This window comes from Amblyomma americanum, chromosome 4 (genome assembly GCF_052857255.1).
Source record: "Amblyomma americanum isolate KBUSLIRL-KWMA chromosome 4, ASM5285725v1, whole genome shotgun sequence".
NCBI classification, from domain to species: Eukaryota; Metazoa; Arthropoda; class Arachnida; order Ixodida; family Ixodidae; genus Amblyomma; species Amblyomma americanum.
The window spans coordinates 137836127-137860878 of NC_135500.1; the positions used below are offsets into that span (position 1 = coordinate 137836127).

At 49.3% G+C, this 24752-nt stretch overlaps 1 protein-coding gene and 1 non-coding gene across 6 annotated transcripts in view; one reads left to right on the forward strand and one right to left on the reverse strand.

Moving 5' to 3' along the window:
- Positions 1-24752, forward strand: part of mtd (TLD domain-containing protein mustard) — a 199633-nt gene that overhangs the window by 64844 nt on the left and 110037 nt on the right. For 2 of the 5 annotated variants that reach the window (XM_077661813.1, XM_077661816.1), the window contains exon 1: positions 23490-23638. The exons of the other annotated variants lie outside the window; for them this stretch is intronic. In XM_077661813.1, coding sequence (XP_077517939.1) covers positions 23586-23638 — 53 coding nt within the window. In that variant the 5' untranslated portion in view covers positions 23490-23585. Of the gene's footprint in view, positions 1-23489; positions 23639-24752 lie in introns of those variants that run through there. 5 annotated transcript variants of the gene reach the window in all.
- TRNAG-GCC (transfer RNA glycine (anticodon GCC)) lies at positions 2605-2675 on the reverse strand. The gene has a single exon. It is a non-coding gene; the product is annotated as a tRNA-Gly (tRNA).

Consider the following 24752-nt stretch of genomic DNA (forward strand, 5'->3'; position numbering starts at 1 on the left):
GTGCTCCGCCAATTATTGAGCGTGCGGAGGGGGGTGGCTGCTGCTCCCGCGTTTCCCTCTTTCCAGCCGTTCGAGTGAACGCGATCGATACAACGAGGTGTTCGCCTCGCGCTGAAGGAAGGGAGCTGTAAAAAAAAGTCATCGTGAAGAGGGGGAAGGGAATAGAAGCGAGGCGGGCTTTCTTGGAAGCGAGTCTATACCCGTGTGCTCTCCTTCGTGTTTGTGGCGTTGTCCCTTTTTACGTTTCACTCCGCAGCATTCTCGGGAGCGCGGTGTCGCAATCATTCCCTTTTCTCCCCCCACCCCCCATTTTTTTTCCCGCCCTGTTTCGTGGGCGCCGTCTCCCTGGGCAGGTCGCCGGTCCGTGCCTCCCGTGAAAAGGAGCTGCAGGCCGGCCGCTCTTTGCTTTCCATTCGTTCGCCACCACTTCCCGGCAGAGGCCGCTGCTGCAAAAGGGCTTCGGGTACTCGGGTCCGAAGAAAGGCAGACGGCAGAAGAACAAGAGCGAAGCGGGACAGGCCGGGAGCTGTCTTTTCCGCTCCTTGTACAGCGGCTTGTACTTGTACAGAGCCTATCGGGAGTCCCGGGAAGGTTGAAAGAGAGGGTTTCGAGAAGGGAACGAGGGAGATGTAGCGGGAATAAAAGAGGTACGGAGGGAGTTACCGGGGAAGAAGAGGCGCGGCGTGTCTGGAAAGCTAAAAGGGGGCTTCGTTTCTTCGAAATGGCGCGAAGAAATGTGGCGCGACGAAGACGTTCTTGCCGGAGGTCTCTATTCGTCGAGCAGTGGAACGCCTCCAAAAGGGGAGTTTTTTTTTTTTCACCTCGATGAAGACATACTGATCGTCATTCATTTATGTTCCAACTGCACTCGCAGGAAAGAAGAGGCCGTTGGCCCCAGATTCGTTCGCCCGGACGCTTTCCTTGTGCGCAAGTTAATTCGTTACCGTTCTCGAGGAGCATGCTGCGCTGGCTTCGTCGAAGTAGGACCCTGTTCATTCGATTTACCTCGGAGTATAAATGGATGAGGGGAAACCTTCATTCTCTTATGTAGCGTACAAAGATGTGGCGTATGCACGCGCAGGCGCTGGAAGGCTTTAGCCTGTACCGAAAATAGCGTCTGTACCGTCTTGTATCTGTTGTTGGAGGTTTTACTACCTCTATAAAGTTATACTTGTCCTGTGTATGACACTGAAGTCTTCTTTCACCCCTTTTTTCAGTAGCATCTCTATAGATAGAGCGGAGTAATGGGCTGCACATTTTACTTTACATCAGCCGTGGAATAAACTTTGCCTTTTTTTTGGCGGAATAAACTGTAGTGTAGAGGTACACGGAAACCGCTGCCATTGGCACTGAAGTTATTGGACTTCCTGCCATTTAAGCGAATACCCAACTAATTCATCGGCGTCGATTAATGAGCACTGAAAGTGTTAAGTTTGTTAAAGCACTGTGACAGTACGTACCTGGAGGAACTATCGTTATTGATAAGGACAAAGGGGTGAAACATTTGTGGCAGCGTGCGTGCGTACCTGCTGTGCTGCGCTGTGCCGTGTTGTCTTGTGTGTGTTCTGAAATTGCACTGTTGTTGCCATGTTACACGACGATGTTTTGAAAAAGCGCTTCTATCGCACCCGCAGTTGACTATGACACCCTGTACTGTGACTGGAGCTGCGCAGAGACGTTGCACAGTCTAAAGCGTAGTTTTGAAATTCCCGCGCGCACACGTCATGGGCCCGTTCATGGGGAAGGTGCGTTGCTTCGCGCCACAGTGTTCGCTCTATCACTCGCGCATTCCGGCTTCCTGGCCCTGAATTTGGCTTTGCTGACGCGCCCGTGACGTGGCATGCGTTCTAGCTGGCCGCAGTTTGGAGCCCCTCACGGCGAGGCACACTGTAGGCCTACGCCTGTTATACGTAGTGGCACAGGCAGGGGCTTAATTTTTACATTCTTTTTAGGCTGCCCCACCATACTTTTTGTAGTCCTACGGTCAAGCACAGTGCCATACATTTGAAAGCGGGTCATGTGTGCGGAAGGAACTTTGCCCGTTAGAAATAAAAACTGAATTCTCTTCCCAGGTGAAAATCTTGGAATTCAACTAAGAGTAATTGTTAACAGTTGGCTTCAGTTGGAATCAACTGGGATTGTTCCGTAAGCCAGAGACCAGTTTAGAGCCAGTTAGGATTTTTTTTTCACCTGGGTTGCGTAAGCTGTAGGTATTCTGAAATGAAAAACAGAAAAGAAAAGCGATTGTTTACATTGCGAGACAGACATGCTCAAAGTGGTCTTGAAAGGTACTTCTGGAAAAGTAAATTTTTGGAAAAGACATGGCGCTCCAAGTACACGCACAAAAAGTCGAGGAGAAGAAGGACAGGCGCCTGTCCTTCGCCTCCTCGTCCCCCCCCCCCCCCCCTAGTCTTGCTACCCTCGCGCACAGTATTCCCGAGCAGATGAAATGCATTTCCGAAAGCCAGCAACTTTGTCATATTCGCTGAGCGCGGGTTTTTTTGCATAGATTTATTATCCTAAGTCTGCGCTTTTAGGGCATTTACTGATGGCAAAAAACTGCTTGAAGTATCATTTTATTAAATGAAAAAAAAAAAAAAAAACTGCGTCGGCCGGGAATCGAACCCGGGCCACCCGCGTGGCAGGCGAGTATTCTACCACTGAACCACCGACGCTGGACGATCCGTGTGGTTAGCCATACTCACCACATCGTTATTTGTTGGCCATCGGCGCCTCGCACTGGAAAAGCTGTAATCGCTCGGTGAAGGGACTGCAGGTGTAAGCGCACGCATTACTGTGCTTTCTTCTCTGGTGTTGAAGCCGAGGAAGGGCACGAACGAAATAAAACGAATTGACAGAACAAAAAAAATGAAAACGTGACCACGAGATGCGGTCGAAGTTTTGTTATGAAACCCGGATGACGGTTTGAATTCGTATTCCGCACTATAGTCGGATACAACTTAAATCTGCAGTGAAGCTCCGCCCACATTCAGGACCGGCGCACAGAATTCCTCCACGACAAAAATGTAGGCCGTTGTTAAAACTTCTCTTGTCACCTAAACAAGAAGCTAACCATGAGAAAAAAAGTTATAAGCTCTAGAATTTTGGTACCTGGCTTGTTTAATAAAGTCAAATATTAAAAAGCTGATTTCGTTCACTTTTGTGACTTAATAGCGGAGTAATACAGTACGCCGCGGACCGTGGCCCGGTGTTAACAACTGCTGTTTTTTTTTTAAGTTGTATCCTACTATAGTGCATTAATACTTTCACAATGACGAAAACGACATGAACGAAACTGTGCATGTAGATTTCCGTGACGTGTGCATAAGAGATCTTGGGGGCCGAAAGTAATATCCAAATTCTACCCTGCAGGGTTGAGGTGCACTAGAAAGGCAGGAAGCATTCTAGGGGAACAAGCAAACGATGGCTCCAGTTCCCCCGAGTCCGTGTTGACATCGGTGACAGTTCTGCAAACGTTCTCCGCACGTGAATGTACGGAACGGGGCCGACGCCCATGCCTGTGTCTGGCCTCCGTGTTTGCATGGGCGGCTCAAATACGTGCCCTCGTGCAGTGTGTCTCGCGGTAGGGGAACGGTGGGAGGAGATATGTCTTCGTGGTGACGGCCCTCTCGGTCGCGTGCGTGTCGTCATATATGAAAGGAAACTGGTGTGCGCGCGCGTTTAGGACTTGCCTGCCGTGTGTCGTAGTCGTTCGCTGTCCGCAAAGACAAACCGCGCCTCGGCCGCGGCCTTGCCCCATATAGCGTGGCGGCGGTGAAAGGAATTGTGGGCGTGTGTGTTATGCGTCTATAACGAGTCAGGTCGGGCGCCGCAGCGCAATGTCTTTCCATTTTCCTTTTCTTCGCTGCTTTGTAGCGGGTTGTGCCAAATGAATAATAATAATAATAATAATAATAATAATAATAATAATAATAATAATAATAATAATAATAATAATAATAATTGGTTTTGGGGGAAAGGAAATGGCGCAGTATTTGTCCCATATATCGTTGGACACCTGAACCACGCCGTAAGGGAAGGGATAAGGGAGGGAGTGAAAGATGAAAGGAAGAGAGAGGTGCCGTAGTGGAGGGCTCCGGAACAATTTCGACCACATGGGGATCTTTAACGTGCACTGACATCGCACAGCACACGGGCGCCTTAGCGTTTTTCCTCCATAAAAACGCAGCCGCCGCGTTTTTATGGAATGTGTTGCGTTCTTACATTTCGTTGGTTCTATATCCTGCCCTTCGCTTCGTTCTGTTTGTCAAATACTGGCTGGGATCGTGGAATTAAGGGCTATCTTCAGATAAACGCACTGGTATATATATATATGCTGGTTGATTTATGGAGAAAAGTATTATTGCAGTTTAACTAAAGTGAGCGAATTGGGCTTTCTTTTAAACTTTGAAAAATGATAAAACTCTGCTCACACACCAAGGCAAATACAGTATAAACCTGTCTCAAAACTCAGTCATTCCATCATTGGCTAATGTAAGACTGCTTTTTACATCACTGGCTTCTCGTACTGTGAGAAGTGTGCTGGCGAATTTGCTTTATGTAATACTGTGAGGATTTGATATTATTTTGCAAGATGTAAGTCAATGCCATTTGTACTCTCCTGATTGCGCGTTATGCTTAGGGCTCTGCGTCTGCGGAGTTAATAATTTAGGACTAATATGGAGGGTGTCTTGCCTGTCTCTTAAAATACAGTCATAACATGGCGATGTCCGGCAACACTGCAGTTGGAGGAAGCGGCAGCCAAATCCGCAGCCAAATCGGTACATCTGCGCATCTGCGTCACGTTTCTAAACTTGTGGCGCACCTCTGCTGCTGTGCGATGGAACCCGAGGGTCCGCAACGCCTCCGCGATTTCTGCATAGACTGCGGCGTTTCTCTTCTGGCGCCGCAAATCATTTAGGCGGTCCTGCCAGCAGTCGATGAGAGCGGCTGTCTCGCGCTCGCTCCACAGTCTCCGCGCCGACGAGCAGGAGGACGCCATCTTTGTTTACACTGACGGCGAAGTTTGGAGCGTGGTGTAGAGATTATTTTCAAATGCTTGCATATAAGCAGGCATAGTACCTGAAAAATGTTCTGTATTACATTTTAAACAATTACAACTTGTGTTTATTTTTATAGCGTTATGAGAGCGAGAGTGTTTTCGATTGTGCTTGGAACCTCAAGCACTCTTGACGAATCGGCATCGAGTCAAGCAGGATCGAGCTCGATTGCGCTTGAAAGTAGCCGTGTGACAACCGTCGATCTGCATTGAGTTCGATGAGCATTGACTCAATGAAGATCGAAAGTGCCCGTGTGACAGGGGTATTGTTTGGTGCCGGTACTCCGCACCAGATAAAGCCTGCACTTGCTTTAATCCGTGCTGGAAAGAGGTCCAAAAACGTATTAGTCCTGGAAAAAGTGTACGTGGTGGGTATTCTTGGCTGAACGGTCGTAATCAACGGGCTTGGAGGTCACTGGGCTTGAGCCCCGGAGTGGAGACTCGAAGACGACATGTTATCTATATCCATTTCTTGTCCTCCTCATTTGGTCTTTTGCCGCAGAATATGTGACGCATTCCCGCGCTTGAGACAAAATTCACCACCTCCTTCACCACTTTCACCACCTCCTTCACCACCCGCACGTGCGAGCGATACGCTCGGGCGGAAGCAAGTAATTCGTAATATTCCTGGCTCCTGCAGCGAACGTTGATACAAGCTCCTTCTAGGGCGCTGCGTGCTCAATAACAATAAAAAAATAAATAAAAGCAATAACGGCGCCGGGCGGCCGTTCCGAGCGTGCTCGCTCGCCCGAGCCAGATAACGCTATATATATATATATATATATATATATATATATATATATATATATATTATATATATATATATATATATATATATATATATATATATATATATATATTGTAGGGGTGTGTTTATTCGGTGAACCCAGATGATTCCAGCCGCTCAGGGGAGACTCGCAGCGAAGCGTCAGGCGTGGCGAAAAGAGCAAGGCAGCGAACAACTTCTTCGTCCTTGAGAGCGGCAGCACGCGACGCATGTCAGTGGTTATATCGATGAAGATTACCACACTACAGTTTCCCCCCCGGGCAGAGAAGGAGCCATCCTGGCGACTCATGGTGCCGAAAGGACAGACGGATCGTAGTAGGGCTTGATTCGGTCCACATGAACTATTTCGCGTCCACGGCGACGCAAGTCCGCAGAAGGCGTAACGGGCTCAACTACGTAGTTCACAGGAGATGTTTGTTGAAGCACTCGGTATGGACCGTGATACCGAGCAAGAAGCTTCTTTGACAGGCCGGCGGTTGTGGCAGGAACCCAGAGCCACACCAGGGAGTTGGGCGCATATGAAGGCGCCTCACCAGTGTCACGATGGTGTTTTTGTTGCCATTGATTTTCCTTTGTGAGCGAACGAGCGAGCTGACGGCATTCTTCTGCATACTGGGCGGCGTCCGAGAGTGGCGTCGATTCAGAAACATCAGGGCGGTAGGGAAAAAGCGCGTCCATTGTGCAGGTTGGCTCGCGCCCGTAAAGAAGAAAAAAGGGAGAGAATCCAGTGGTGGTCTGTATCGCAGTGTTGTACGCGTAGGTTACGAAGGGAAGAACGTGGTCCCAGTTGGAATGAGCGTCGTTGACGTACATGGCCAGCATGTCACTCAGAGTACGGTTGAAGCGTTCTGTCAGGCCATTCGTCTGAGGGTGGTAAGAAGTAGCGGTGCGATGAATGATGCGACATTCTTTCAGTAGGGCCTCGAGAGCGTCGCACAAGAAAACGCGTCCGCGGTCACTGAGCAGTTCCTTCGGAGTCCCGTGGCGAAGAATCAAGTTGTTGAGAATGAACAAAGCAACGTCTCTTGCAGAGGCAGAGGGTAACGGTGATGTTTCAGTGTAGCGAGTCAGATGGTCTACTGCCACAATAATCCACCGGTTTCCAGCAGGAGTAGTCGGAAGAGGGCCATAGAGATCTATGCCAACGCGGTCAAACGGACGAGCAGGGCAGGGTAACGGCTGCAACGAAACAGAGGACTTCTGAGGAGTTTTTCGGCGTTGACAAGATTCGCAAGCGCGCACGAAATGTCTTACGAAGCGGTACATTCCACGCCAGTAAAATCGCAGACGTAGGCGTGTGTAGGTTTTCAATACGCCACCGTGAGCACATTGTGGGTCACCATGGTACGCAGCACAAATGTCGGCGCGGAGATGACGCGGGATGACTAGAAGCCACTTCCGTCCATCAAGCAAATAATTGCGGCGATAGAGAAGACCGTCACGAATGGAGAAGTGGTGTGCTTGGCGGACGAGCGCTTTGGAGGAATGACCGGGAGTAGGACTTGAGAGAAAATTCAAAAGTGCATTGATCCAGGGGTCATTCCGCTGCTCGGTAGCCATGTCGATAGTTGTAAGAGTCGACATATCGTAGGCACAGACGAGGTCAGACGAATTATCTCTAGGCAATGGCGAGCGGGAAAGAGCATCCGCGTCCGTATGCTTCAGCCCTGATCGATAAATGACATGAATGTCAAACTCCTGGAGACGAAGAGCCCAGCGAGCAAGGCGACCGGATGGGTCTTTCAGAGAGGCAAGCCAGCACAAAGCGTGGTGATCGGTCACAACGTAAAACGGTCGACCATACACATAAGGACGAAATTTTCCGATAGCCCAAATAATGGCCAAACATTCCCTTTCTGTGACTGAATAATTAGATTCTGCCTTTGTCAATGTTCGGCTGGCGTATGCCACAACATACTCGCTGTAACCAGGCTTACGTTGGGTAAGGACGGCACCAAGCCCAATACCGCTGGCATCAGTGTGGATCTCCGTAGGCGCAGCCGGATCAAAGTGGCGTAGAATGGGCGGCGAAACCAAAAGGCGGCGTAAAGTGTCAAAGGCTTTATCGCAGGCTGGAGTCCAGGCGGAAAGGTCGGAGCTGCCGGCAAGGAGCTGGGTCAGAGGAGCGATGATAGAGGCGAAGTTCAAGATGAAACGTCGAAAGTAGGAGCAGAGGCCGATAAAGCTCCGAAGCTGCTTCAGGGAGGTTGGCTTCGGGAACTCTGCAACTGCGCGAAGTTTGGTGGGGTCGGGAAGAATGCCGTCCTTAGAAACTACGTGGCCTAAAATTGTGAGTTTTCGAGCGGCAAAGTGGCACTTCTTCAAATTCAACTGAAGCCCAGCGCCGGCGAGACACGTGAGGACATCCTTTAGGCGGAGAAGGTGAGAAGAAAAGTCGGCAGAAAAAACTACGATGTCGTCCAGATAACAAAGACAGGTCTGCCACTTGAGTCCACGAAGAACAGTGTCCATCAGGCGCTCGAAAGTAGCCGGGGCATTGCAGAGGCCAAAGGGCATAACGTTGAACTCGTATAATCCATCCGGTGTTATAAAGGCAGTTTTCGAGCGGTCATTATCAGCCATCGGTACCTGCCAGTAGCCGGAGCGCAAATCCAAAGAGGAGAAATACTCGGCTCCCTGTAAACAGTCCAAGGCGTCGTCGATTCGCGGCAAAGGATAGACATCTTTGCGCGTGATTTTGTTAAGCCTACGGTAATCGACGCAAAACCGGATGGAACCATCTTTCTTGGTGACCAAAACAACCGGAGAAGCCCATGGACTGTTAGATGGCTGTATGACGCCCCGGCGAAGCATGTCGTCCACGTTGTCAGCAATGACTTGGCGCTCAGAGGCCGACACGCGATAAGGACGCTGTCGTAAAGGTGCGTTTGTACCAGTGTCGATTGCGTGCGTAACGACAGACGTGCGACCCAGAGCAGTGTGAGGAAGGTCGAAGGCAGAAGTGAAGTTCTGTAGAAGAGCAGCGAGTTGATCGCGTTGTGCGGGTGGGAGATCTGCGTCAATAGCTTGTTGAAGAACATCGGGTGGTGTCGAAGCGGTCGCTGTATCGCAAGAGCTGAGCACATTAACGTCTAATGAAGTAGGCGTTGCAGGAAGAGTATTTACAAGCGCGGGATCAAGTTCTTCAATACGACCGAGACACTCGCCGCGTAGCAGGACGGACGGGCACGAAAATGGATTTGAGACGTACATTGCACTAAGGCCATCTTCGATCTTGAGGACCGCAAATGGAAGCAGGAGGCAGGGATGGCGTGAAGCGGCGTCGGAAGGTGTGAAGAAGACAGTCGAACTAATAACGCTTTCACAGGAGAGTGGAACGAGGGCAGCAGAAAATGGAGGAATGTCTGTGTCACTGGCGACGAGGAGTTTTGCAGGCCGGGTAGGGACGTCACACAAGACGGTATCACAAAGAGGTAAAAAGGAAACTTCCGCGCGGGCGCAGTCAATAACGGCATGATGAGTGGAAAGGAAATCGTAGCCCAGGATGATGTCGTGTGAGCAGCGAGACAGTACAATAAACTCGATGGTGTATAAGACGTCTTCGATGAGAACACGGGCCGTGCACGCCGCTGAGGGATGAATGCGCTGTGATGAGGCGGTGCGAAGCGAAAAGTCGGAAAGTGCGGTGGTCACCTTACGAAGACGACGGCAAAGAGCTTCACTGATGACTGATACGGCAGCGCCCGTGTCGACTAGAGCGAGTACTGCGACGCCGTCGACAAACACTTGAATTACGTTAGTGGGAGAACACCGAGGACTTGAAGAGTTCGAACCAAGCGCAGTTCTTGCCCCGGGAACTGCGACTGTTAGTTTCCCTCAACGGTGCCGGTAGAACGTCGGAGTGGGGACGGGGAACGGCGACGAGGGGAAGGTGATCGGCGAGCTGTGTACGTTTGATTGTCACGAGATACAAATTCGGAACTGGGCGGATTTCTCGGCGAGGGCTGGTCTGTATTGTAGGAGTAGTTCCATAGTTCAGGTCGAGAAGGTGGAAGGCGTTGGCGGCAAAGGCGTGCGACATGGCCCGGCAGCCCGCAAGAGTAGCAGATTGGTCGGTTGTCCGCGGTACGCCAAGGGTTCGTAGGGCGTTGGCGTACCCTTGGAATAGGGACATGGAATGCAGACCCAGGCAAAGGCGAAGGAAGGTTGGAAGGAGCGGCCTGGTAGGAAAGAGATGCTGATGGCATGAGCGGCCTGGCCGCAACTTGGGCGTAAGTCAGTGGTGCCGTTACTTGCGCTGGCACGGGGCTGGGCGGCAGCACAGGGCTGGGCGGGAGCATGGAGCTAGGAGGAAGAACGTCAGCGATGTGATCTTGAACGGCACGCCGTATGGTAGGGGCCAAAGACGGAGCCATGTCAGGAACAAGGCGGCCACTATCCTGTAACTGAGGGACCAGCGATAGCTGGCGGGCGACCTCTTCTCGAACGAAGGCTTTGATTTGCTGAAGTAAAGGGCTGTCCTCTGATGGGGTAGAACCGCCCAGCGCAAGTGTAGAGATGGCGTCGTCTCTAACACCGGACCGCCGGGTAGAAGCGCGCTTCTTACGAAGCACGTCGTAGCTCTGGCAAAGCTTGATCACGTCACTCACCGTGGCAGGATTTTTTACCCAGAGCATTTGGCACGCGTCGTCAGAGATGCCTTTCATGATGTTCTCGATCTTATCCGCTTCAGTCATTAGCGGATCGACACGCTTGCATAGGTCCACGATGTCCTCTATATAACTAGTGAACGACTCATCGACTTGCTGAGTGCGCTCACGCAAGCGTTGTTCTGCCCGGAGCTTGCGAACTGCAGGGCGGCCGAACACTTCTGCAAAATTCTTTTTAAATGCAGACCAAGATGGCAGGTCTGCCTCATGGTTGCGAAACCAGAGGTTCGCCACGTCAGTCAGATAAAAGATTACATTGCTTAGCTTGATAGCGTCGTCCCATCTGTTGTAGCTACTGACGCGCTCATATGCCGCCAACCAATCGTCGACGTCCTGGTCGGCTGTGCCACTGAAGAAGCACGGATCACGCTGCCGTAGAGCTCCAGAACACAGCACGGTGGTTGGGAGGGGCGACGATGTCGTGGCAGTGTCATCCGGCATGCTGGAAGCAGAGGGTAACGTGCGGCTTCTTAGTTCCAGGGTGGACGGGAACGTACCCAGCAGCACCTGCACCAATTGTAGGGGTGTGTTTATTCGGTGAACCCAGATGATTCCAGCCGCTCAGGGGAGACTCGCAGCGAAGCGTCAGGCGTGGCGAAAAGAGCAAGGCAGCGAACAACTTCTTCGTCCTTGAGAGCGGCAGCACGCGACGCATGTCAGTGGTTATATCGATGAAGATTACCACACTACAATATATATATATATATATATATTAGGTGATCCGCTCGACAACGTTTGTTAGCTGCCTAAAGGTTTCACGTCGCTTCTTTTCATTTTTGCCGAGGCTGGAAGGAGATTCCTGCCTGAATGAAGTGCTTCTCCGCGGGGCGAGCCAGCTTTTATGGGCTCTGAATAATGCAGGAGCGAGGGCGCTGCTGTCGTCAGCTTCCCTTGCTCGCCGTGGAGCTGGAGCGTGCGGCGCTGATACTGTATATGCACTATTTATATACGTATACACCTTCCGCGTATGGCTGCCTCGTGCCTCGTCTTTGTTGGGTTTCCACCTTCTAAATTACGCTGTAGTTGCGCTCGCGCTGTATAAGGTCGCGAGCATGCTCACACTTTATCCCGAACACGCCCGCTCTTTGTTACCTTCGCGAAAGGAAGCGGCTTGTCTACTGGGTCTTTCGTGATTAATTTGAATCCTGAACCAAGGAGAGAACAATTTGGACAGGAAGTGGTTGCTGTGTAACTTCGTTCAATAAATAATTGGTTTTGGGGGGAAAGGAGATGGCGCAGTATCTGTCTCATACATCGTTGGACACCTGAACCGCGCCGTAAGGGAAGCGATAAAGGAGGGAGTGAAAGAAGAAAGGAAGAAAGAGGAGCCAGTGGTGGAAGGGCTCCGGAATAATTTCGACCACCTGGGGATCTTTAACGTGCACTGACATCGCACAGCACACGGGCGCCTTAGCGTTTTTCCTCCATAAAAACGCAGCCGCTTCGTTGGGTCAGTTTTAATGAACGGACGAATAGTAGTAGTAGTAGTTAGGTGCTAAATGGAGCTTGGGCGAATGGGCTAAATAGAAGCGAGGGGATGTTAATATAATAAAATTACTTATTTAGCTGAGGGATCAAGTAAAATGTAGCGGATTTACGCATAGTGGGCAGTATCAAGTGATCTATAAGTGTCGTGTAGGGAGCTGGATGAAACTCTGTCTTGTAAAAGAACGACGATAAGTAGGATTTCAATGCAAAGAGGTGCGGTAAAACTGTGGCGTGTAAACTGTGAGGTGGCGACGGACGTATAATTGGGTCATTGTTAAAGATTAATTGTGGCTGGGAACTCGTTCGTGGTCACCATGCAAGAATCATCTCATGCACTTTGGCTCTGACAGCCTCCTGGTCTATACTGCAGATTCCATGCAGTGAACATTCCAGCAAGAAGATACGATTTCAAGGATAAGATGGTTAAAGTTATCGGTGTTCTTTTGATACCAACGATGCTTGAAAAAGACCCAGAACATGGTCACATGGCTCGATATAGGTTCACGTATACACTGTCCCAATAAAAGAGAAGGGTGAAATGACATGCGATATTAACATCTTTCAAAATTGGTTTCATGATCGACGTGCTTTATAAAGGGGAAAGGTTTAGAGGTCATGAAGCACTGTAAGGGCTACACCACAGTGCTCGAATGGAGCTGTCCTGCGCATGCGCGAAGCCTCCTCGGCCGCCACTTTTGCCAGGAAATCCCGGCGGAAATGGCGGGAAAGTTCGTTGCGCGTGTTTTTATCCGAACGGGGCTTGTGCGATCAAAAACGCGACGGACTGCGGGGCACTGATTAGACGCAGCGGTAATTAGTATCATCTGGGCCTCACGCAGATGCGTGTGTGGTCCCCGCGCGCACCGGCCCGAAGCAAAAAGATGCGGTCTGATTTGCCTGCATCTTTTCGTCTTGGATTAAATGGATTAGGTGCAGCTCTGGCGACGTACAACGCGGTAGGTGTGCCTACGGATGATTCACGCCTATCGGCTCTGGTTAGAAGCCCCGGAAGTAGGGAGGGAGCGCATAGCCGGCCTGGACGACAGGCTTACTTCACCAGACTTCCGCTAGAGCAATGGGCTTCTGGCAAAAAAAAAAAAAAAAAAAATTTGTGTCGTTCTGACCCGAGTGGAAGATAGCTGTGCGTCGACACGTTTTCATTCTTCCGGTATCTTCGTAAAATCGATAAAATCAGCTTATCCATTATTTTATTCAGAATTTAATGAGGCTGCAGCTTATTGTTATGCCCATTACTCCATCGCGTCTGTGAGTACTGTTCTTTCCACGGTTGGTCTGTAACCTCGGAAAGTGTTCTGTGTAATTTGGTCCCCCACAAAATCTGTGGCCTTGGATATATTCCTATGTGATAGGGAACCCAGCTGAAGTGCACGCTGAATTAAGCCTCGTCTTGTTAGATTCCACAAATGTTGAATTAGGTGCAGTTGTAGAGGATTCGTGGGTGACTGTCGTGACTTCGGTGCAGTCATCCCACTCTTTGTGTCAATTAGATGACTGTTTTCTGCTCCTCTTCATTGCTTATTGTTTTAAGTGCCTCTAAGATGCCATCAGAGCAGACCTTTGCCTTTGGATTAACTGTATAGTTAAGTGACAAACGCAGGCTCTGTGAACGGCATCTGTGTTCACGCCAATATGTGTTGCAAGCGACAGATTGTATCAACAAAGGCGAATGGTGCAGAATTTAGGTTATTACCTGGCTTGGAGGGGCGTGCGATTCCATTGTCGTGCGAGACATCAGCTTTTTTGCGTGTTTTATCTTTTTTCTACTAAAAATGAATCATCACGTGGAATTCGTCGGTGCCCGGTAAATAATTTACATCTTACCACCGGTCTGTTGCCGAAACCGAAACTATGGGAGAAATTCCTCGTGGTGATATATATTAAACACGGCGTTTTCAGCCCTGCAGAGAGCAAGAATCGTGGTTATTTTTATTCCATCCTATAGTTACGAGCGCCATACGGTACCAGCTCGAAAAACGCCTTTTATAGCTGTATACATGGATCACACCCCCCCCCCCCTTTTTTTTTTCTTTCTTCAGTCTTTCGTTCGTGTGCGGTCGGTCGGTTCAGGAAGGGTTTTGTTTCCGTTGCGACTGATCCTATATTACTCGGGACACTGCAAAATGCCGCTGCTGGCTTCGCCTGTCAGAGCCAGGCTTGGTCGCCGTCGCAAGGGCGCGCAGGGCAGTTTGTCAGAATTCCTCGGCGAAACGTATACAGTCTCGTAAATCAGAGGTAAGAACGTGATCCAGAAAATGACCGAAAGGCCAAGGCGAATAACCGGCAGAGTTGGCGGGAATTGAAAAGGGAAGGAGCGGGTGACAAATTGTGTAGCCGCTGAGCTCTCGGGTAACAGCAGCGGCGATTGTGTGCGTGCGTGTGCGTGTGTGCACGTGTGTGTGCGCGTGTGTGTGTGTGTGTGCACGGAAGGCTAAGCCGACGGTCCGGAGGCGGGGTTCCTGTCTTTTGTTTTTTCTCCTTCGTGCGTTTTCTCACGGACCGCTGTCCCGGACAGAAAAGCAATTTGAGGCTCCTCACCTTTGTGGCCTCCGGGGTCATACCACTGCTGGACGAACGAGCAGTGTCACCGTCGACGGTGACCGGACTGCGGGGCTGCGTGCAGCTGCTGCTGTTCTTGATGACGCTGCTGCCCTCTGTTGACGCGTCGTTCTCTCATTTTTGGGCAGAAACGATGGGAGCGGATGCCCATTTATAGTTATATACTTTCATACTCGCACGCGCACATAGTACGCCGTTTTTTTTCAGGAAATACAAGCAGGTGTTGGTGGCGCCTCTTCAATCATCGCGTCCTCCTCTTCGATCTCTGCGTAGCGCTTGTTCTTCCCGAACTCAGTTTCGTTTCCGTTTCCCCTTGTTTTGACGTGTCTTCCTCCTTTCCCTCACGTCGGATTTTTTTCCCTGGGATCCTGCGTGGAATTTTTTTGTTTGTTCGATATTTTATCTCTCTTTCGTTGCGTGGCGGTTGGCTCTGTTTATAAACTCCCGTTCCTGCGATTTCGCACGCGGGTTTGAAAGCTTTGATAGGGGAGGAAGGCGGCAACTTACAGCATCGAAAATCGTAGGAATGTTCCTGTTGTTGACGCTAATAGCGATTGAAAAAGTGGTTTGTTTGTCTTTTTTATTTTTCATTTGTGTGCCTGCGAATTGGTTCGATAGACAAACGTGAAATAATTGCAAATCTGCTTGTGGACAAAAAAAAAAACTCATCATCACCATACTTGGCCCTGCGACACTCGTGTCTTGAACCAAATGCGCCTTCCGAATGCGCAACGCCACTCGATCTTATCTTACACCGGCCCCACACGTTGCACTTCGCCCTCATTGGTGCCCGCTCTGTAGCTGCTTATGCAAATGAGCCCTGCTTGTCTGTTCTACGCGTAATTCAGTGGCTTTAGGCGTGATTTGATTCGTGTGATAGTCCCTTGAAGTCCTCTTTTGGCATTGCTTATGGAGAGGAATAAAGGGGGGGGGGGGGTGAGTTAATGGTTAGCCGATAGCCCTTCTTTTGCCGCGCCTCGTTGTGGCAAAGTTCGACCAGCGCTGTTGACTCGCTGGTGAATTAAAGATGTCTGGCAGCTGTCTAAATGGGGGACGCCATTCGCCTAACTACGCATTTCTTAATTTGCGTGAACAACTAGTGTGTGAGGGCCGTCCGATGTGTCGGAGTATAAAATCCGCGCCGTGGCTCCGATAGGGACGTTTCTGCCGCCTCTTTCCGCCGTTGTTGACAGATGTCGCTGCCGTGCAACAGCCTGCGTTCACTGCTGTGGCATGCGCTCATTGCGCGCATACTTCCTTGCGTAAGCGGCTGCATAATCCGAGCAATCAGCCACGCGAAGACAATGTGCTTGTTCCAGTCGATCGCGTATTTTTTTCCTTCCCTGGGCGGTATAAATAGCATCGATATATGTCAGTACATGTACTCACTGATTTTCTCGGTACATGCGCCCTCGCGTATACATGGCACAGATATGTGTACGATCCGTTGCCGTGAGGAGCGCAACTTCGCATGCGTCGCCTGGGCGGGTATCGCGGACACCTTCCTCGCGCACCGCGCTTGTGGGAAGAAACAAGCTGAATAACCCACTGCAGTTACACTTAATTGCCAAACACAAGAGGAGGTCGGTATCGGGAGTAAAAAAAAAAGCAGTCTTTAAAAAACGAAAGGTCGAGTGAGGTTGCCTTCATTCCCAGAATTTCGGCAGCAGGAGGATGCGGCAGGCTTTTTACCGAAAACTTTTTTCGGCTGACTTGTACATGCGTGACCGAAACGATGGTTTCGCGTCTGCATTGCGCAACACGCTTCATAAAAATTCACCTCACCTATCCGCCTGCATTCGCCGGGTTTATATGCGCCATATACTATAGGCGAGCCCCCATTTGGAGTCGGTGCTGCTTAGCAGTGGAGCCAAGATAATTCAGTTGTTAAATTATGGCTGCGCAAATCTTAGTCGTAGCCGCATGCACCGAACCTGTAGCCTTAATTTGAAACCTCGAATAGCTCAGAGATCATATTTAGACGCGCTCTTGACGAACAGCTGGCATTTTGTTCAAAAATGGTTTCAAGAGCGCCCGTACACACGATGAAAGCTGCAATTAACACCCTTGCGCATGTGCACCATGCACTAAAAGGTGCGTGGGCACATTAAAGAAATAGTGGAGAAGATTCCACCCAATTGTTGTTCTCAGTAAAAAATGACTATCTGGCTCTTTCTGAGTGTGTTAACGTTTGTCTGGCAGCAGATTTATGGCTGATATAATTTTATTAAAAAAATTTCCTGGCTAGCTCGTTTCAAACTGTTGACCTCCTTGCCGAAAAGGACTGGTTGCCGCCGCTTTGAAGTTAATTGCTGTGTAATATAGCCTAGAGATCCGCGTACAAAAATTCGGTGTTGACGCACGCAGATTACTTGCGAAATCGGCCGGGGATGGCGCCACCTCATCGTTTCAAACTGTTGACCTCCTAGCCGAAAAGGACTGGTTGCCGCCGCTTTGAAGTTCATTGCTGTGTAATATAGCCTAGAGATCCGCGTACAAAAATTCGGTGTTGACGCACGCAGATTACTTGCGAAATCGGCCGGGGATGGCGCCACCTCATCGTTTCAAACTGTTGACCTCCTAGCCGAAAAGGACTGGTTGCCGCCGCTTTGAAGTTCATTGCTGTGTAATATAGCCTAGAGATCCGCGTACAAAAATTCGGTGTTGACGCACGCAGATTACTTGCGAAATCGGCCGGGGATGGCGCCACCTCATTTATTTTTTACTTTAATTTAATTTTTGTACCTTATAAAAACTTCGTGTTTGGTCTTTTTGTCGTTAGAATGCCGTATTGTCTGTCGATACAGGCCAACTTCCATGTTGTCCTCTTGTACCTTTATTGGCGTTGGCATGCTCAGCGCACTTTTAAAAAAGAAAAGATAAACTACAAAAATGGAGGTTGTACAAAGAGTTCCTTCAGCAGGGTTACGTCCTTAATTAAGGTTGCAGCTTTTTTTTTTTAGTGCGTCTAGACTCAGAACAATCAGTAGTTTGTGACTTATTTAAAATACAGTGCTCTCCGCGTCCTTAGAGATGATCAGTATGTTCTGGCTTTGTACGCTGTGTGCTTTCAGTTATGTACAGTTTTATGCGAACTCACGGTAAGCCTGCCCGCGCGCTTTCTAATCGTACAGATTCCATAAAAAAAAACCAATTCGCATGTGCACCACCGCTTGGCGTCGTTCTGCGAATTTTGGCTGTCATTATCGCGGTACTTTTGTGGAGCGGGGAGCCCTCCTCCTTTCGGGCTCATCTATATTCTGTCATTATCGCGCATTGATGCGCTGATGTATGCAACGCCTTGTGCACGTGGCACGCGTCCGTATACTCGAAGAGCACGGTTCGTTTTTGTTATTTGCCTTATACGAATCCCTGGTATTCGTGTCTTATCGTGTCAGTGACGCTAAGGCTGTCCGGTTTTTTTTCCCGTTTTCTCCGCCTTCCTGGAATGACTACTGCTCGTCCAATCTGTGGAAACTATTGACCTTGCTTATCATGCACTCGTTGCTGTATGGGGCAGGTATTCTGATACCGGCCCTTCCGAGGACGAGCTTCCTTTCCTTGCTCCTATCGGCTTTTCCAGTGCTTTTCCCATCGCGCTTCTTTCGGCGTACACCCTATCGCATCTCTTTGTCTATGCCTCGGTGCCTTTCATTTCTTGATTGATTGAATGAACTTTATTTCCTCGTCATAGCGAGTGGAGACTGGGACTGAAGGTACCAATGACCTGACGAAAGGTCCCAGCCCCCTAGAGCAAACAGTTTCGGCAGCAGTGATAAAAGAAGCAAATGCATATAAAAGGCAAAAGTACAGAATTTACACAAGTACAAACATATTACACTTCTAATACGCACTACACAGCCACAGTGCACACATATCACAACTGCACTGTATATATTCATTTTGTGACGGGATGTATGTACATACAAACAAGCAGAAATGGAACAGAATGACATTGATCAAGAAAAGGAAACAACATCGGCTAGTAGCAATGCGGTTAACGCTTTTTTGAAAGTACCCAATGGTACTTATATTTACTCTTTGTTTCCACGCGGACTTACTTGGATGGAGCCTGCAGAGGCTTGAGACGTTACCACTAATAACTGTAAAAGGGAGCGAAAGACAGCCAACAGGAATTTTCGATCTAACCATGATAAGCGCCGGCCTCAGTGTTAAAAAAAGGGGGAAAAAAATCGGGTATACTGACTAAGTAATTTCTTCTGATCATCCAAGGAACCGTTGTTATTTTCGGAATGATGAGTGCACTGAAAGCTGCCAGCGCTACGAAATTGTCTCTTGCGTCTTTTCAAGCATCTGTACTCGCCTCATGCAGGCTGAGCAATGTACGTTGCCGTGTGGACTCTGCGACGGGCAAGGCAAGGAATGTGCTATGACAGGCGCCCATATATCTTATACTGGTGTACAGGTGAAAGATCATCCCAAGTCTATAACACACACTGCGGTGGCTCGGTGACCTTTGTCGTTCGGCTGCGGATGCCAAGGTCGCGGGCTAGATCCCGGCCGCGGCGGTTACATTTCGATGGCGGCGAAATAATAATAATAATAATAATAATAATAATAATAATAATAATAATAATAATAATAATAATAATAATAATAATAATAATAATAATAATAATAATAATAATTGGTTTTTTGAGGAAAGGAAATGGCGCAGTATCTGTCTCATATATCGTTGGACACCTGAACCACGCCGTAATGGAAGTGATAAAGGAGGGAGTGAAAGAAGAAAGGAAGAAGAGGTTCTGTAGTGGAGGGCTCCGGAATAATTTCGACCACCTGGGGATCTTTAACGTGCACTGACATCGCACAGTACACGGGCGCCTTAGCGTTTTTCCTCCATAAAAACGCAGCCGCGAATGCGAAAACCCCTGTGTGCTGTGCGATGTCAGCCAACGTGAACGAACCGCAAGTCGTCTAAATCATTCCGTAGATCTCCGCTATACGGTATCCCTCATAGCGCGCATATGTCTCTTCGGGAGGTTATACTCCACGATTTGCAATTTTTTAACCAAGTCTGTAACTTCCTCCTCCCCGCGAAAAACTCATCTGGGTCATCCATTTGGATCCAACTAGCTGTGCCTTAAATTTCGAAGATAACTGACGGGAGCCGGCAGCATGTTCTGTTTACCAACGCCGCTGTGGTGTTGTGGTTGCATATAAAACGCATAGCTCACTAATATTTGAACCTCGCGTCTCACTATTGAGCACGCTGTTTGATTCAGTGTGTGGAGATATTCATAATGTCGCGTCTTTTGGTTGTAATATGAACTGCTCAGTGCATGTTTAATAATAATAATAATAATAATAATAATAATAATAATAATAATAATAATAATAATAATAATAATAATAATAATAATAATAATAATAATATTAATTGGTTTTGGGGGGAAAGGAAAATGGCGCAGTATCTGTCTCATATATCGTTGGACACCTGAACCGCGCCGTAAGGGAAGGGTAAAGGAGGGACTGAAAGAAGAAAGGAAGAAGAGGTGCCGTAGTGGAGGGCTCCGGAATAATTTCGACCACATGGGGATCTTTAACGTGCACTCACATCGCACAGCACACGGGCGCCTTAGCGTTTTTCCTCCATAAAAACGCAGCCGCCGCGCAGGTTTAAAAGGTACAAGTACAACCTGTCTCCAGAGCTCCTGCTATGCCGCCTCTCGTCTGTTAACCACGCGGTCAAGAAGACAGCCTACTTTTGAAGTTTTTTCTTTACTGATGTGGTTAAGTAACTGATCGAAAATGCTAATTTGGCCAACTGACGCAATCGTACTGGCTCGCTTGTCGAGGGCAAGTTGCGCGGAACTGGTAGCTTTTCTGCGCGTGCGCATCACCACCTCTGTCACTTCTGCGCATGCGCTGTGGCCGCCATTGCAATGTGCCGCACAGTGCAAGTTGTGTTCACCTTTGAAAAGAATCCTGTTCCATATGTACAGCACTCTCGCGCCGGCACCGGGCGTCTTGTGGGCATCCATAACGTAAAGGTAACGCCTTACATATTTTTTTTTTTTTGCTGTTACATCCCTTACGAGGCGCTGGCCATGCTGCCAATATAGCGCTAGCATTTGGCGCATGGCAGGATCTAAATCTAACAAGAATAATGCGCACTTTACTTTGTGTTCGTTATGCCGAGTCAGTCGTGACGTTATATTGACGTTATGCCGAGTCAGTCGTGCTTCAACATTCCACCGGAAGGAACCTGTGCTTCACTCTAGTCTCTCGTATTTTCATCGGGCGCGATTTCGTCGTTGAAGTGTGGATATAGTAAGAAACATGTAGTATACGTATAGAAGGATGCGTCGAAAATGGACTCTTTGGGGAACTTTATTCCGGAATTTCAATCTCAGTCGCGTACGCGCGCGTTCTTTGTGCACTTTTTACTTTTTCCTCTGCCGCAGAGCACACGTGTGCGCGCAAATCTGGCCGAGTCTCGATCCTCTCGCCGACCAAGAAAACCCTCCTCAATGCATCCTTTTTCCGAAGCTCTATTCCGCACCTCGTTTCCCTTCTTTCCTGTGTCTTCTGTTCGCATTGGTTCAAGCTGTCCTGCTTTAGTTATATAGCTCGTCTCCGCAGTCTGCGCGTTGTAGAGTAATTGGCCTTTGAGTGAGCAGGATGGGCTCTTCCTCCTCCTATACATTCATCGTCTGCACCACTTCGCGCGCCGGTCTGAACTTTCGCATTCAATTCTTCTGCTGCGCCGCCTGCTTTGATGGACCTTTTTTTTTTCTAACTGCCTGTTTTTCCGGATGTTCTCGAAAAAAAAAAAAATCTCGGCGCGTGTTCGAACTCTCTTTTTCTTTAACGCATATATCTCTGTTTCCCTGGTTGGCGCAGTGGAACCACGAGTGGCCTCACCGCGCCGAAAGGCCGGGCGGCTTACACAACTAAACTAAACCGTACACCTCTCGCCGCGTCTGCTATTCGCTTCGCCGTCCTCCTGCCCTTTGTGTTCGCGACGCCAAGGGGATTCGCCGCCAAACCGACATTCCCGGTCTTTTATTTCCTCCTGCTGCTTTCCCTTTCTCCTTTTCCTCGCGTTATATGCCGCCTGTCTAGCTACTTTTTGCCGTTTCTGGTTTTGCCTCCGCTGGTCTGTTTATCTTTCGTGTTTGGAGCTGAGATCGGAGTAGCCTGCGCTGGGGACGGCGCTTTGCGGCGAGGACGTAACAGGCCTTGAGGAGAAAAAAAAAATGAGATACGCGCGCTTTTTCTTTCGTACTCTCTATTTTCCAAGGGCCTTCATCCGTTCAAGGAGATGCTCAGTTTCTTGGAAGCTATTCGACTCACTAACTAGAGTGTATTTCTACTATACTGCACTGCTTTCGAGCCACGCTGACTGGGGATCGGCTGCACATCGATTCTGAAGCCTGTCTAAACACAGACCCCGTGGCCCAGGACATTCGACTCCGTGCCGCATAAACCACGCGTTCACGAGGGCTGCCCGCCTCCGTGCTCCTAAATTTCCCAAGCCTCGGCATCACGCAAGCCAACAACAACGGCGTAACGCGAGCCGTCGTCAGGCGCGCTGCGAGACTCCAAGCTTCGAGCGAGGGCATTTTCCGAAGTCGAACGAGACACGCCGACGAAACGAGACGCGTCAGCACGCTCGAGCCTCCCGGCTCTGCAGATCCTTCGAACCTACTACGTATTAATAAACCAGTTCGTTTTGCCCTTGCATCCTTAAGCTCAAATAAACCAGTTTCCTCTTAATCGAGAAGAATTCGGCCACTTCCTTGCTGATACTGTACTGTACTGTACAGTACCGTACTTTACATTCGCTCCTGCTTTTCGGCAAGCGGCCGTCGGATCATTCATTGCTTTCTTAACGCGATAGCATGAAATGCCTCGTCTGAAAGGCTGGCCGCTGAAGGCCGAGCTGTAGCCTCATATATCGTGCTGTACAGATTTACTTTCTAGGAAGAAAAAAGTACACTTACTAGGGCAGCACGATGCTGCACCCTACGTTCCGTCGCCTTTTTGCTGTATTAATTTCTCCGTTTCACTAGAATAGCGTGCAGTGACGATTATATGTGCGCAATGCAAGTGATTTGGAAATACATTATCGCAATTACAGGGGGACATTTGTTCCTTTATAGATGGCCAGTCATACTTGTGACAACATGAATTGGTAATCTTGTGCACACGCGGGCGGATTGTCAGTTATCAATTTTACTGCGATAGTTTGTTACGTGATTGATGCGGGTAAAAGACGTTTCTGAGGGCATAATATCCTAATTAAGTTCGCAGTCGGGGGATGAGAAACAAGGGGCGCTTTCTGTATGGTAACAGTGCAGAATCATGGTGAATAATATAAGAAAGCGAATACAGGAAGCTTGTTTTTAATGCTTTAAGTGGTTTATTAATTAGTCCTGTTGGTTAGTCTCGGCTCACTCTCTTTCAAAAATGCGGTGAAAAGCTGTCCGACAGCTTGCGTTTGCAACGTGCCTTTCGGAGTGCACGCGTTCAGTGCGTTTAATCACGCCCTGTACGTATTGAAGTTCATTGCCTTAAGCGTCTTGTCACTAAGTGTAACGCTTCTTGGTTCATCCAAGCCGTCCGCCTGTCAGCCCGACTGCGTTTCAATGGGCGCAATTAGCGTGCCCTATGGAAAACGGGCAATATTCGCCGCACATGTGGCGGGCAGTCTCGTCATGACTGTGAGAAGTCGACAAGTGAACCAAAATCGGCAAAGCAGACGACTGGTTGCGCCGCCCAGCGGAGAAAAACTGAACTCGGAAAACAGGCGCATTGCCTCCGAGATAGACAATGTTTCGTTATACGCGGAGCTCGGAGGCCACGACAAACTCGCAAGAACAACAAGCGCACGCGCGTGCAGCTGGCCGCGCGCGGCGAACAGGCGCGCCGCCTCTGCGTATCCCAACAAACATGGCTGCCTCCTGTTTGTTGCTGGGACCGGTGTAGCCGTTGAAGCACGAATGCGCCGCGTTTCCCCGGCCCACCGACGCTGACAATGTCCCACGTCTCCAAACGAAGACCGCAGCGGGGCTACGCGGTATATTACGAGTGAGTTGAAAGCGAGGTTCTCCTTTGGCGAGCTGCGAAAGCGGCGGTTGGGACGGCAGGCGCAGCGTTCCTTTGGCGGTTGTGCTTCCGACTGGCTTCGCCTGCATGTTTCAGAGGCGCGCTCTCGGTGTTGCAACTTACTGGCAATGAGATTGCGCGTGTTTGCCGCACTCGGTACGCGGAGTTCCTCTGAGCCGGCTTACGATAAGCGGCGCTTGTGCTGTCTGCCCAGCTCCGGGGGAACAACGTGCCTCGCTCGGAGCTGCTTTGTTGTCCCGCCCCTGTAATCTGTCGACCCGGCAGCCTGCGTTATCTAATCCGTCGCGCTTCGTCGTAAGCCGCTCTAATCGGACAGTCAAACACCCCAGCAGGGGAACATCACATGCCAAAGGTGGGATGCGTCTGCTGAAGGAAGTACCTGCAGCCAGCGTGGTTTAGGATAGCAGCATGCGATTTGGACACGCGAGAAACCGTATCGCTGGGATGAAAAGAGAAACCGGGTTTAAAAGGAAAACGTATAAGTACACAATTTCTGACGCCATTTGCGAACTGTTGTTGTACTGCGGTGGTGCAATGCAGTGCGCTACAAGAGGCTGTAACGGGTACTGGATGCGAATGTGTGCGTGTGTTCGACGCAGACAGTCGTTTGTTTTCGCGACGCAGTGCATGAACTGTCTGTGATATTGTCTGGTACAGAGATGTCCAAGCTTCGGTTGTGCCGCGCATTCATGCTCGGCGTCGCTGGTTTTTGTGCAATGCTGAGACGCTTATTTTTGCGCACCTAATTTCTGTTCGCATAAGGCAGGTAGATAAGAATAGGTTGGAATGAGTTTGGACGACACTGTGGAGTTATGTTTACTGGTATCCTTCAAAAAGAGAGTACGTGATCGATGTGCTCTGTCAGGACTCAGTATAAAAGTAACAGCTGCTTATCATTAAGTGTGCAGAAAGTTAGTGACACTGCAGAGAGAGAGAGAGAGCGGGCTGATGATATTATAGTGAAAATTAAGACGAGAACATGGACGTAAACAGTACTCTAATAGTGCATAGAACAGATAGGCGACGAGCTGCGTGGTGGAGGGCGGCAGAGTGTCAGGTGCATTGCTTGCGATTA